This window comes from Mesocricetus auratus, unplaced genomic scaffold (assembly GCF_017639785.1).
Source record: "Mesocricetus auratus isolate SY011 unplaced genomic scaffold, BCM_Maur_2.0 Super-Scaffold_100006, whole genome shotgun sequence".
Classification (NCBI taxonomy): Eukaryota; Metazoa; Chordata; class Mammalia; order Rodentia; family Cricetidae; genus Mesocricetus; species Mesocricetus auratus.
The window spans coordinates 55140724-55154584 of NW_024429190.1; the positions used below are offsets into that span (position 1 = coordinate 55140724).

Genomic DNA, 13861 nt, shown 5'->3' on the forward strand with positions numbered 1-13861 from the left:
GGTGCTGGAAATAGAACCCAGATCCTCTGGAAAAGCAGCCAGTGCTCTTAACCACTGAACTATCTCTCCAGTCTCTAACCTAGTATTTCCAAGACAATGTAAGCTAACCAACTGTCCCATCACTCAAGCCTTCTGAAACTTGCAATTTCTTACCAGCTTATTTGAAACATCTGATTAAAGAAAATCAATTTCATGTAAAAATGAATTCTTCCTTGGGTGGGGGAAGAGCAAGGTCTCAACATGCTAGCCTGGCATTAAAACTTACTGGGTAGCTCCAGTCTGGCTTAAATTCAAACAGTCCTCCCCCAGCCTCCCCAGCGCTAGGATACAAACATGAGGCACCCTGCAGCCCTGTCCTTGTATTACACGTCTTTTCTTACTGAGCAAGAACCCAGAGCCTTTATTCAGCAAGCACTCCATCACCACTTACACCCCATCCCTAGAAACCAGCCTTGGCAAATTGTGAAATAGCCCAAGTCTAGCTAGAAAATAAGAAGTGTGAGTTCCTCAGCTAAAGAAACATGCTCGCTTAGGGTGCTTACGTTGAACTACGAACTGATAAGACTGCCTCGTTTTGATCCTGATATCTGCCCTGGCTAGCTGTCGGCACCCGAAATCTCTGTCCTTGGCTAACAATCCTGAATAGCAACCTTTTGTTCCTTCCAGTGGAATTCACATGTGATGGGGGCAGGGAGATGTGTAACCTGTGTTCTGGGGTTAGAGGTTGTAAGCTGGGGAAAGGTGGGAAGTCTAGGGCTTCTGGTGCCTTGGACATTCTTAAGTTTAAGGGCACAAACTGGTAGAGCGAATCGGGGGTTGAAGCCGAAACTCTTAGGTATTTCTCCGACACTGCCATATCGTGCCTTTTGCCCTCTGGAGCAAGGGGTGTCTATGGACCGCCAGCAAAAGCAGTCTACCTAGCCTCTTTCTCCCGGTTCTCCTCCGAGCATCACCGGGTTCCCTAGACTGGGCTCGATCCACGCTATAGCATCCTCTCCTTTACCTCTTGGACGGGTCACTCCTTCAGCCTCAAAGGCGACGAATCAGCTGCCAAGCAAAATGACAGACAGGCCAGCTGTGCTCCCTGGCGCGGCCGGCGACCCTGTGACCGCGGGTGTGGCCTACGCCTTCTGGTCCTACGTCTCCACATTGAGCCCCACACCAGGGCCACACCTGCCAGGATCCAGGGCCACGGCTCCGGCCGGCCGGGGAGAGGGGAGAGAAGCGGAACAGCGGCGGTGGGGATGGAGAAGGCAAAGAAGGAGAAAGAAAGGTTTTCTTCTTCTTCGAGCAGCAGGGAAACGGTAAAGATAGAGAAGGAGAAAAGGAAAGAAGTGGAAGTGAACAAGGGGAGAGAGGCAGGGAAGGAAGAGAAGAGGAAGTCCGTAGAGGGGAAAAACAAGGGGAAGGAGGTAGCGAAGGACGAGAAGAGGAAGAGTGTGGACGTGAAAGTCAAAGAGAACGGGAAAGACAAAGGGAAGGAGGAGAAAAGGAAGAGTGTGAGCGTGAAGACCCAGGGGAATGGGAAAGAGACAGGGAAGGAAGAGAAAAAGAAAAACGTGGACGTGAAAAACAAGAATGGCAAAGGGAAGGAAGTCGAGGAGGAGCAAGGGACGAAGAAAGAGAATGAGGAGGAAGAGGTCTCAGAACAGGTCAAAGAGAGCAGCAGCACCTCGATTAAAATCCTGTACCCGTCGATGCCGCCGCCACCGCCGGTAAGAGACCTGGGACCGGGACCCTCGCCTCCGAGGCCATTGTGGGCATCCAGACCCGCCAGGCTCTGTTACGTCGTCCCCGAAGTATGCAGAGAACCGGGTCTTGTCCGAGGGCTTCTGTCTGTGGATGGGGGGATGTGCCAAGGTTCGAACGTACCCCAGCCCCCCAATTTCACCCCTTCCCGCATCCCCAGGTCCTACCCCTCGTTGTGTAGGGATCTTAATGGGTCCTAGCTGATCCCATTGGTCCCCGCATTTCATACCAACGTGCCGACCACATAGACAATGCTGAAAACAGCAGCACCGAATCCTCTTCCTCCTGCTTACAGTAAAGATCTTCTTCATTGGAAGAGATGGGGTTCCTGGCTACATGCATGAGAAATACATAATGTGTTTGGGAGCGCCCGATTCTTTTCCGTGGGCGCTGTAATGTGCATGACTTTCAGAACATCTACGGTAAAAGGGGAGGGGAGGGTCACAGACTTAGTCTCAGAACCCCAGGCATTGTTTTGGTCAGAAACAACTCTGTCGCTTAGTGTTCCCAATTTCTGGGCAGGTTCCTCGGCTCAGAGCCGCTTTCTAGTTCTGAATAGTTGGAATTGTTCACGGAAACTTGATCTCTGAGGAAAACAGACTCCACAGATTCACGAGTGATGGAAGAAATAATTATTGACAAAGAGCAGTGATGTCCAGAATTAGATTTGAGTATTTACCTAGCAGAGTGGTTTTTCCCCGGGACAAGACTTCTCACTTTGCACTCTGGGAATGCGGACCCCTGCGATTTCCCCCAGTTTAAGAAACTAGTTTCTAGTAGTTGTGGACGAGGACTAGATAAACATGAAGAATCCCATGGTTTGGCATGGTTTCTAGAGCTGGCATTAGAACCCAGCAATAAACTCTACCATTGGGCTACACCACCTCACCCCAAAGCCTATATAGTAGACTTAAAGTATAAGGAAAACATCAGCCATGAGTGCGTGTGGAATTTCTAGTGAAGGTAGGCCTGGGGACAACAGTGTGGATCGGAGTAGGAGAACACCATTACTTTCTAAGACTCTGGGTACAAGACTGCCAATCAAACTATGACCAATCCATATAAAATACCCTAATTTCAGCAGTGGGAGTAGTCTTCTTAGAATTATTGGAGTATGTTAAGATAGCCTGCGTAGGACTCACAGTGGGAATTGCAGGGGACACAGTCTGCACCCTGCAGCCATTTCTTGGTGCCTGTGTTGCTTTAAAGAGTACAGTTTTTAAAACTTCCAACGTTCTATTCCTTTACTATAGTGTATTCTCAGAATGGCACCATAACACTTAGAACTTTGAGGCCTTAGCCGGGTAGCAGAGGGGCAAGCCTTTAATTCCAGCACTCGGGAAGGTGGATCTCTGTGAGTTTGAGGCTAGCCTGGTCTACAGGACAGCCAGGGCTGTTATACAAAGAAACCCTGTCTTGGGAGAAAAAAAAATCTGAGGCCTTCATAAATCATGCTTTCTACATACATCCCTGTTAGGCCATACCTTAAAACATCTTTCTTTCACACCGATTCTCTTATTTCTTTTTTTTTAAGCAGATGAGAGTGTTTCAATTCCAATACCAGGGGATCAAGTCCACTCTGGACTATAAAGACTCAAGAAAAAACAAAACAAAACAAAAAGTCAACAGACAAAAGAGCTGTGTTAGAGATTCTAATACTATTTCAGATTGCCTTTGAGCCAGATATGGTGGTTCAAATCTTTAATCCTTAGAGGCAAAGGCAGGTAGATCCCTGAGTTCAAGGCCAGCTTGATCTCCATAGTGAGTTCCAGGACAGCTAGGGCTGTATAGTGAGACCCTGGCTCAAATCAAACAAGATCATTTCCTGTCTGGGTTCGGAAAACTTGCCTAGCTGCCTTGTCCAAGGTCCTGAGTTTGATCCTCAGAGCTGAGATCAATCAATCAAAAATACTTTTTAGTGTTCAAACAGTAAGTAGAAGAAAGTAAATGTTATTACTTTAGAAGCAGTGGCATTAGCGATAAATACTAGTGTATTATTATTTGGGTTTTTTGTTCTTAGATAATCATTGTTCACATTCTAAAAACCACAGCTCTGAGCACCCTGAACTATTTCTGTATTCATATTCACCTTCCTTTCTGATCATTTTTGTTTATTTTTCCAGACAGGGTCTCACTATGTAGCTCTGGCTTCCCTGGAACTCACTATGTATACCAAGCTAGCCTGAAACTTGCAGAGCTCTACCTCTGCCTCCTGAGTGCTGGAATTAAAGCCCTGAGCTCCTTTCTGATCATTTGTGATTAAAAAAAAAGTCTCTAAGATTAGAATGTTAAAAGAAAGCTGCTTTTGAGGTTTGCTTCCAAATTTCCAGGTTTAATATTGGACTTTATAACGAATATTCTTTTGTTATTGATATAGGTTTGACAATTTCTATAGCCTTAGCCTTCCTACTTAGTCATGATACTTACATCAAAAACATGAGACAACTGGGTGGCGGTGGTTCATGCCTTTAATCTCAGCAGTCAGGAGGTAGAGGTAGTCAGAGCTCTGTGAGTTTGAGGCCAGCGTGGTCTACAAAGTGAGTTCTAGGACAGCAGGGTTGTTACACAGAAAAACCCTGTCTCAGAAACAAAAACAAACAAACAAAATAAAATGTAAGAGAGGAACCTTGTCCTAATATTTTATAACCAGATTATACAACTGCTGATGAGACCTTAACTGCTTCCATATTGAGTGGAGACAAACCACTCTAGTGTACTTGCCAATAGATGATAATTCAAGACAAGAAATTGGGCCCTAGGATGGCTCAGCAGGTAGAGAGATTGCTTTAGGGCCTGGCAACCTGAATTTGATCCCCAGGACTCACATGGTAGAAGGAGAAAACCAGATACTGAGAGTTGACCTCTGACCTCCATATGCATATACACACACACATACACACACACCAGTGAAAAAGGAGTGAAAAGATCTAGAAATCAGTCCTGGTATTTATAGATCTGTGACCCTGCACAACACACAAATTCTAATGCATGTGTATGTGTGTGTGTGTACATATATTTGTTGTTTGATAGACTAACAACGAATTGGACTCTAGAAAAAGAATATTGGAGTGGCATCCCAGAAGTGGAGATAGTTTTGGGTTTCGACCTGGTTAGCAATTCCACAGTTATGATTAGGTCCTAACAGTCAGGTTCATGGTCAGGAGCCAACCACACACAGCTCCGATAGCATGCATTTACTTACTTTTCTTTTTTGGTTTTTCGAGACAGGGTTTCTCTGTATTGTTTTGGAGCCTGTCCTGGAACTCGCTCAATAGACCACACTTGGTCTTGAACTCACAGAGATCCACCTGCCTCTGCCTCCCGAGTGCTGGGATTAAAGGCATGCGCCACCAACGCCCAACTACTTACTTATTATTTATTTCACAGGGGAAAAGTAAGCAGATCCTAGTACTGGGCTTGGATGGAGCAGGAAAGACCAGTGTCCTCCACTCGCTGGCTTCCAACAGAGTACAGCACAGCCTGGCACCTACCCAAGGTTTTCACGAAGTTTGCATCTCCACTGAAGACAGAAAAATGGAGTTCCTGGAGAGTAAGTTCTGTTTCTTATGAGCAGCCATCTTAAACCAGAAGCAGTATTCTCTATTGGCATTGTAATCTTGAGAGAAGTGACACTGGATGGGATTCTTCTACACTTGAGGATGATGTGTAGTTTAATACCAAGGTGCTGGGATGGGGGATGGGGAGTCCCCTTTCTGCAGTTATTCCCACTGACCCACTATTTCCTCAGTGACATTGCTCTGGTCACCCAGAGTCGGCTGCAGTCTAACTCAGTAGCATTCATCAGCACACCTGGCCAGTGTGTCCTATAGGCCCCCTTGGTGAACATGCCTGTGATTTGAATTAATGAATTGGTTAATGTGTGATTTCTTCCTCTCCCATTCTCTGCAGTTGGTGGCAGTGAGCCATTCCGCTCCTACTGGGATATGTATCTGCCCAAGGGAAGGCTGCTGATCTTTGTGGTGGATTCAGCTGACCACAAACGGTTACCTGAAGCCAAGAAATGTCTTCATCAGCTAATTGAACAAAACCCAGAGCTCCCTCTGGTTGTGTTTGCCAACAAACAGGTAAAAACCTGCGTAGATCTGGCTTTGTGGTAGAGCATTTTTGGCCTGGGGGGGTGTTTACGAGACAGGGTTTCTCTGTATTGTTTTGGAGGCTGTCAGTCCAGCCCGGCCTCGAACTCACAGAGATCCGCCTGCCTCTACCTCCCGAGTGCTGGGATTAAAGGTGTGCGCCACCACCGCCTGACTTTGTGGTAGAGTATCTTACCAAGCTTTCAGGATTGTCCCTTGCCAAAACTGTTAATGTAAGCTACATGCAAAGTTTCATTATTAGCACAGTCTGATTTTAATAGGTAGATAATGAACAATATATTGTCTATTCAATGTATTAGGTCTCCTGGATTATACACTCTTTCAATGGAAATACAAATATCTTGTGTCATTTAAGTACTTGAATTGCCTAGTCTGTTGACTCATGGAGAAATGGAATTGAACCATATATGTTGAGCTTATTTCGATAAGCCAATATTGATTGTTGATTTATTCAACACAATATTTGAGTGGCTTCTATGTATAAAGAGTTTTGCTTTAGATCAGTTACATTGACTGAATTTATTTGGTGCTTGCATTTAAAGCAATAAACATCCATGGAGAAACTGCAAGTTTTGTTCACTGTCCGTGGAAGTGTAAGCTACTATGAAAACAAAACAAAACAGAATTCCTGTATGATGCAGCCCTACTTTTTTTGTATAATGCCCCAATAATGAAATCAGGGAGCCTATCTGTTTTTATACACTTATGCTCATGGCAGCAATATTATTATTACAGTAGCCACAGGTTAGAAGTTACTAACCTGTCTGCCCACTGATGAGTGCAGAAGAAAATGTGTTGTATCCATACAGATTGTTACTTTAGCTTTCAGAGGGAAGTTCCACCATAAGCAACCACATGGATGAACCTTACAGATACTATTCTAAATGAGTAAGTTAGCCACAGAAGAACAGATGCTGTGTGAATCTGCGTATGAAGATTCTATCCAGAGTCGTCAAATCTGCAGAGGTCCAAGTGGAACTGTGGTTGTCCAGGGTTACAGGACGGTGGAAAATGGAGATAACTTATCAAAGAACTTCAGTCTAACAAGATGAAGTTTGGGGAACTGTTGATAGTGGTGGTTAAAACACTTTGAATGTGCCGGGCAGTGGTGGTGCATGTCATTAATCCCAGCACTTGGGAGGCAGAGGCAGGTGGATCTCTGTGAGTTCAAGACCAGCCTGGTCTACTAAAGCTAGTTCCAGGACAGTCTCCAAAGCCACAGAGAAACACTGCCTCGAAACTACCCCCCAAAAAAACCAAAATGAAAATGATAAATTTTGTTGTGTACTATTATGACAATGAACACACACACACACACACACACACAACCTTTAGGTTTCCAAATACTGTAATACTAATTCTCAATGCCTGCCTTTCCCTTATGTATTCTGTGGATGGGATGTTCACAGAAGCAAACTAATAATTTGCCATTGATCTTACTTTATCAGGAAGATAGGTTGACATCCAGGATAGAGGTTGGCCCAGCACTTTGTAAAAAGGTTGATTTATTTTTCTAAGATTTATTTATAATGTATACAATGTTTTGCCTACATGTATTCCTTAACTGCATCCTAGAAGAGGGTACCAGAACATATTATATATGACTGGAAATGGTTGCTGGGAATTGAACTCAGGACCTGTGGAAGGACAATCAGTGTTCTTAACCTCTGAGCCATCTCTCCAGCCCCTGTTTTTGTTTTAAAGAGAAGTATCTTTCTCTTTAAAGCTTTATTTATTTATTATCTATACAGAATTTTGTCTACATGTTTGCCTTTATACAAGAAGAGGGTATCAGACCTTATTACAGATGGTTGTGAGCCACCATGTGGTTGCTGGGAATTGAACTCAGAACCTCTGGAAGAGCTGCCAGTGCTCTTAACCACTGAGCCATCTATCCAGCCCTAAAAAGAAGTATCTTAAAACTACAAAGATTCAAGGCCTGAGAGATGTGGCTCAATGATAGTGACCATGCTTTGCACGTGAGAGGTGCCAGGTTCAATTCCCAGCAGAAGGTGAGGAAACTACAAGGATTTAGAAGTTCCTGTGCACACATTTGAGCTGTGTAGCATTCTGATGGACTGAAGCCGGCCATTCCCTTGTTGCTGGCCATTTGCAGTCTTCTCAGTTGTTTACTGTTAGTGTTGCCGCGAGCTTTCAAATGTGTGTGCCCTTGTCATGTGGATGAAAACTTCTCAAGTGAGCTTTCAAATGTGTGTGCCCTTGTCATGTGGATGCAAACTTCTCAAGTGAGCTTTCAAATGTGTGTGCCCCTGTCATGTGGATGAAAACTTCTCAAGTGAGCTTTCAAATGTGTGTGCCCCTGTCATGTGGATGAAAACTTCTCAAGTGTGCTGGATTTTTGAATTTGCAAATAGTTTTATTAGATATTCCTAAATTGCTTTCCAAAGTTGCACTAGTTTATTCTTCCACCAGGAGACGACAGTTTTTGAAGCTCCGCCCCCTCCTCAGGACTTGCTATTGTCGCAACTGTCCGTTTTGCCAATGTGGTGAGGCTAAAGTTGACTTTTATTATCCTTATTTATTTTGAAGGTGTTTAGTGCTGATTGAGCCCTATGTCTGTGGGTGTCCTATTTCCTCTTATTTTCTCACCTCTGATTCTTGGTGCTGGGAATCAGACCCAGGGTCTTTTGCACGAAGCATACTGTTTACCACAAAGATGGACCGGAGGCCTCTACATTTCCTTGTTTGAAGTATAATATCTTAATACCTTTTGCAAAATTCCCTTTGCTGGTTATATACATCATTGGCATATTCTTCAGCATCTCAGTGATTATCATTTTGCTGTGCTTATAGTTTCTATTTTTACATTGGAGACTCCCTTCCCCCTTTTTGAGACATAGTTCTACGTAGTCCTCTCTGTATAGTTCTTACTGTTCTGGACCTCACTCTGTAGACCAGGCTGGTCTTGAACTCATAGAGATATGGCTGTGTCTGCCTCCTGGGTGTTCAGTGTGCCACTATGCCCAGTTAAATTGAAAACTTTTGCTTTGCCTTAGTGATAAAAGGCTTAGCTATTCTTTTAATTTATTAAATTTATTCATTTATTTTACACTCCAACCAAAATTTCCCTTCCCTGCTCTCTCCCATTCCCTCCCCACACCCACTCTGTTCCCCACCCACTCCGTTTCTGGTCAGAGAGGGCAGGCCTGCCATGAGTGTCAACAAAGCATGGCATATCAAGTTGATGTAGGAACAAGCTCCTCCCCTTGTACTAAAGCTGGGCAAGGTGACCCACTATGAGAAATAGGTCTATAGGTCTTGGAAGCCAGTGAAAGCATTAGAGACAGGCCCTGCTTCTACCACTAGGAGTCCCACAAGCAGATCAAGCTACACAACTGTCACACATATGCAGAGGGCGTAGGTCAGTCCCCTGCAGACTCCCTAGCCATTGGTCCAGCATCTGTGAGCTCCTATGAGCCCAGGTCAGTTGTCTCTGTGGTTTCCCCCATGATGACCTTGAAAAACCACCCTTCACCCTCTCACCCCACCACCCATTCCAACCCCAACCTCACTGCCATTCCTGGCTCCTACAGTCCTTCCTCCCTCTCTTCAAGGATTCTCAGAGCTCTGCCCAGTGCCTGGCTGTGGATCTCTGTATCCATTTTCATTAGTCACTGGATGAAGGCTTTCTGATGACAATTGGGGTAGTTACCAATCTGATTACAGGAGATGACCAGTTCAGCTTACCCAGCTACCATTGCTAGGAGTCTTAACTAGCATCATCCCTGGAAGTTTCCCTTGTACCAGGCCTCTACCTGACCTCAAAATGCCCCCCCAACATGATGTCTCTGTCATTACTCACCCTCCATCTATCGCTCCAACCCAATCCCTCATGTTCCCATACCCTACTGCCACCCTTCCATCCACCCAGGAGATCTCGTCTATTTCCCATTCCTAGGGAAATCCATGCGTGCCCACCCCTCTTTGGGCCCTCCCTGTTACCTAGCCTCTCTAGGACTGTGGATTGTAGCCTGGCTACCCTTTACTTTACAGCTAACACCCACATATGAGTGAGTACAAACCATGTTTGTCTTTGTGTCTGGGTTACCTCACTCAGAAATTTTTCTAGTTCCATTTGCCTTTAAATTTCCTGATGTTTTTAACAGCTGAGTAATACTTCATTGTATAAATGTGCCACATTTTCTTTATCTATTCTTTGGTTGAGGGGCAACTAGGTTGTTTCCAGGTTCTGGCTGTTATGAATAATGCTACTATGGACATAGTTGAGCAAGTGTCCTTGTGGAATGATTGAGCGTCCTTTGGGTATATAAGGTTTAGCTATTCTAATTTAATGCATATTTGTTTATGTCCTTTTGTCAAAGTGTTTAGTCTATGCTTTTATGTGAATCACTAGGTCAATATGTTACACCAGGGTTTTCAAAAAGTTATCTTAGTTGGGCATGGAGGCTCATTCCTGTATTGTCAGCTGGGGCGCAGAAGGATTGCAAGTTCAAGGCCAAGGGAGGCCCTGTTTAAAAATAAATGTTATCTTACTAGCCTTATCCTTTGGTTATAACCTCGATTCCTACCCATACTGTCTCTTCCCTACATCTTCCTTTACAATTTCTTCAGTGGATTTATTAACCTGAGACAGCATCTATAGACTACTGTATCCATTATTACAGAAGTCCTTAAGGGCTCTATGACTAAATGAATTCAGGTTTCAAATAGGAAACATATTGTGATTACCAATACCTAGTTACCACACATAGCCCAGCAGGGGAAGCCTCACAGACTCCTAGGGCCATGAAGCTAAGATGACACACGTGAACCTCCATACACCACAGATTTGATATACATTTGTAATCAGAATAAATAATGATAGCAACAAAGAAGTCACAGTGATAAGTGTGAAAATCTGTAAAATATGATATGGACAAAAAGTAATTGATAAGTGGGGCAAGATGGAATACACCTATACTCCCAGCACCTGCGTGACTGAGGCAGAAGGTCAACAGTTCGAAACCAGCCTAAGTTGGTTGACCATACTCCAGTGGATGGCCTCATTTACACCCGTGAGTATGCAGGCAACACAACTTGGATTCAGTGAGTTATAAAAAAGAAAAAGCAACATATAATTGAGGGAGGCATGGGGCTGAGGATGGATGTAGAGGAACTGTGGGAAGAGTAATGAGGGAATATGATTGAATGCGCTGTACATGTATGAGATTCTCAAAGAATAAAAGTAGCGCATTAAAAGCAATCAAATGTGTGGCGCACGCCTTTAATCCCAGTCCTTGAGAGGCAGAGGCAGGCGGATCTCTGTGATCCTAAGGCCGGACTGCTCTACAGAGCCAGCTCTAGGACAGCTAGGACTGTTACACAGAGAGACCCCATCACAAAAAACAAAACAAACAAAAAACCAGATGGACAACCAGATAAAATGATGAATCAAGTTTCTCTTAGTGATATAGATTCTTAGCAATTAATCATATTAAAGTTATCTTAGAAAAAGAAACAGATTGATGACATCATTTAGAAAATTCAGTCTGACTGGGAGGTGGTGGCAAATACCTTTAATCCCAGCTCTTGGGAGGCAGAGGCAGGAGATCTTTGAGTATGAGACCAGCCTGGTCTACAGAGTGAGTTCTAGGATAGCTCAGGCTACACAGAAACCCTATCTCAAAAAACAAAAAAATGAAGAAGAAGAAGAAGAAGAAGAAGAAGAAGAAGAAGAAGAAGAAGAAGAAGAAGAAGAAGAAGAAGAAGAAGAAGAAGAAGAAGAAGAAGAAGAAGAAGAAGAAGAAAAGAGAGAGAGAGAAAGAAAGAAGAAAGAAAGAAAGGAAAAATTATGATCTTTTGGCAAGAGGCAGAAAATATTTTTTTGATAAGTCAGAAACACTAATTCTGATAAAAATACTATTCAGATCAACACTGGGGTTGTAAAAAAGTATCAGTATTTTCTGTATTAAAATGGTGCAGTCATTTAAAATAAGGAGAAAGTATTTGTGTTCAGAAAGATTGCAGACTAACCAACATGTCCTCTTCTTTCTTCATCGGGGGTGAAGGACCTTGAGGACGCCTATCACATTACAGATATCCATGACGCTTTGGCACTGTCTGAAGTGGGGAATGACAGGAAGATGTTCTTGTTTGGAACTCAGGTGACTGAGAATGGCTCAGAGATCCCCTCCACCATGCAAGATGCCAGAGACCTGATCGCACATCTGGCCGCAAATATGTAGAGTGACTAGGACCCGGCCCACTACTCAAGTCACCATCAGACCGTCATCAAAGAGGGCTGAATAGCAGGTGTAAGCCAAAGGTTTCTACTTCCAATAAAAACTAAGCCATTTCCTATTCTCTCAATGCAAAGTGTATATACGAAGACGATGCTAACTCATTAAGATCACTTTTTCATTGTTTAGATTTTTTTAACTTTAAAAGCATTTGCTCAAGAGAAATTTGGATTTTTGTTTGTTTTGGGTGCTGAGAGTTGAACCCTGGCCTCACGTATATTAAGGTCATCATCTACCATGGTGCTGTACCCACACACTTGGATGAGGGTTTTAACTCAAAAGTAAAGTTTGTGTTAGCAAGCCTTCATCCCACCTGTGGTTCCTCTTTATGTTTTATGTGTGTTTTCATGTGTGCACATGTAAGGTCAGAAAGGTGTCCTGTCTCAGGAGCCATACATCATGTATGCTCTTTTTTTTTTTTCGTGGTTTCCATGGATCAGAACCACATACTCATGCTTACACAGCAAGTACTTTCCTGATAGAACTCCTGCCCCCACCCCTCGAAGTCCAAGTGTGGTTCATCAATAGCAGTAAATTTGTATTAAAACATTTTTTTCTAAAAATAATGTACTTGACTTTATGTGCCAGTGAAACACTGAGGAAGTCAGGTGTACAGAACGGAGGAGAGAGAGGTAAAGAGTAACGTGGCAGAATGTGGATTAATAGAAGCAGGTTAAATTTAGGTAATTGGGAGCCGGGCATTGGTGGCGCTGCCTTTAATCCCAGCACTCGGGAGGCAGAAGCAGAGGCAGGCAGATCTCTGTGAGTTCGAGGTCAGCCTGGTCTACAGATCGAGTTCCAGGACAGGCTCCAAAGCAATACAGAGAAACTCTGTCTCAAAAAAACAAAACAAAAAAAAAAAAAAAAGAAAGAAAGAAAGAAAAGACCTAGTTGGGAACAAGCCTGAGCTAAAGGCCAAGCTTTCATAATTAATGAGAAGTCTCCATGTCATTATTTGGGAGCTATTGATCCCACAAGAAAGCCCAACTACATTTGGTGGCCAATGTGTGGCGTGAGAATCCACATAGGGCCTGAGAAAGTGGAAAGAGTTCTGAACACGGAGCTGGACATGTCTTCCTGGTAACCGCAGTCTCTTGTGTAGTCCCAGGGCTCACAGCATACTGAGACATGGCTCCTTTAAGAGGTCCTGCTATGCAGCTGAGCACTTGAATAGTCAGTGCGCTACCCAACACTAGATAAAAAACATTCCCAGAACTGGGACAGGTAAATGCAGCTCTAGGCTGATACCGACAGGCATGAGGCTAGGGTCTTACAGAAAGGCAAATAGCAGCTGTATCTCAGAACCAGTGCAGTAGCCTGCTGGGACAACCTTAGCCTCCTGAAGTTAGCCTCCAACACCGTGTGCTAAACAGAGCCATGCAAAAAGTCAGGTCCTGGTCAAAAAAATAAAAAATCTCTGAACAGGTACAATATGCTTGAAAATATGCTTAGGTGCTAAAGAAAGAAAAGAAAATGGGTAGAGACAGTCATAGAAAAATAGTTTAAAATAATAAAGTCTTTCAAGTAATATAAAAGAATAAGCCGCCAGGCGTTGGTGGCGCACGCCTTTAATCCCAGTACTCGGGAGGCAGAGGCAGGCGGATCTCTGTGAGTTCGAGGCCGGGCTGGACTGATAGCCTCCAAAACAATACAGAGAAACCCTGTCTCGTAAAAACCAAAAAAAAAAAAAAAAAAAAAAAGAATAAGCCGCCAGGCGTTGGTGGCCCACGCCTTTAA

At 43.8% G+C, this 13861-nt stretch overlaps 1 protein-coding gene and 1 long non-coding RNA gene across 9 annotated transcripts in view; one reads left to right on the forward strand and one right to left on the reverse strand.

The window, feature by feature from the left end:
- Positions 1 to 2095, reverse strand: part of LOC121140848 — a 37342-nt gene extending 35247 nt beyond the window's left edge. For 2 of the 4 annotated variants that reach the window (XR_005877801.1, XR_005877802.1), the window contains exons 1-2: positions 1979 to 2088; positions 1673 to 1836 (exon numbers count right to left, since the gene is read on the reverse strand). This is a non-coding gene — a long non-coding RNA (uncharacterized LOC121140848). Of the gene's footprint in view, positions 1 to 1003; positions 1048 to 1672; positions 1837 to 1978 lie in introns of all 4 variants that reach the window. The other 2 variants (XR_005877803.1, XR_005877800.1) reach the window with 2 other exon arrangements.
- Positions 1143 to 12194, forward strand: Arl9 (ADP ribosylation factor like GTPase 9). 5 transcript variants are annotated; one of them, XM_013121025.3, is made up of 4 exons: positions 1143 to 1715; positions 5137 to 5299; positions 5659 to 5834; positions 11894 to 12194. In XM_013121025.3, the coding sequence occupies exons 1-4, from the start codon at positions 1245 to 1247 to the stop codon at positions 12068 to 12070; spliced, it is 987 nt and encodes a 328-aa protein (XP_012976479.2). In that variant the 5' UTR covers positions 1143 to 1244; the 3' UTR covers positions 12071 to 12194. The 5 variants fall into 5 exon arrangements, with proteins under 5 accessions (XP_012976479.2, XP_040603192.1, XP_040603191.1 ...); XM_040747258.1 differs by lacking the exon at positions 1143 to 1715 and adding an exon at positions 1745 to 1860; XM_040747257.1 differs by lacking the exon at positions 1143 to 1715 and adding an exon at positions 1897 to 2171.
- Positions 12195 to 13861: the final 1667 nt, after the last annotated feature.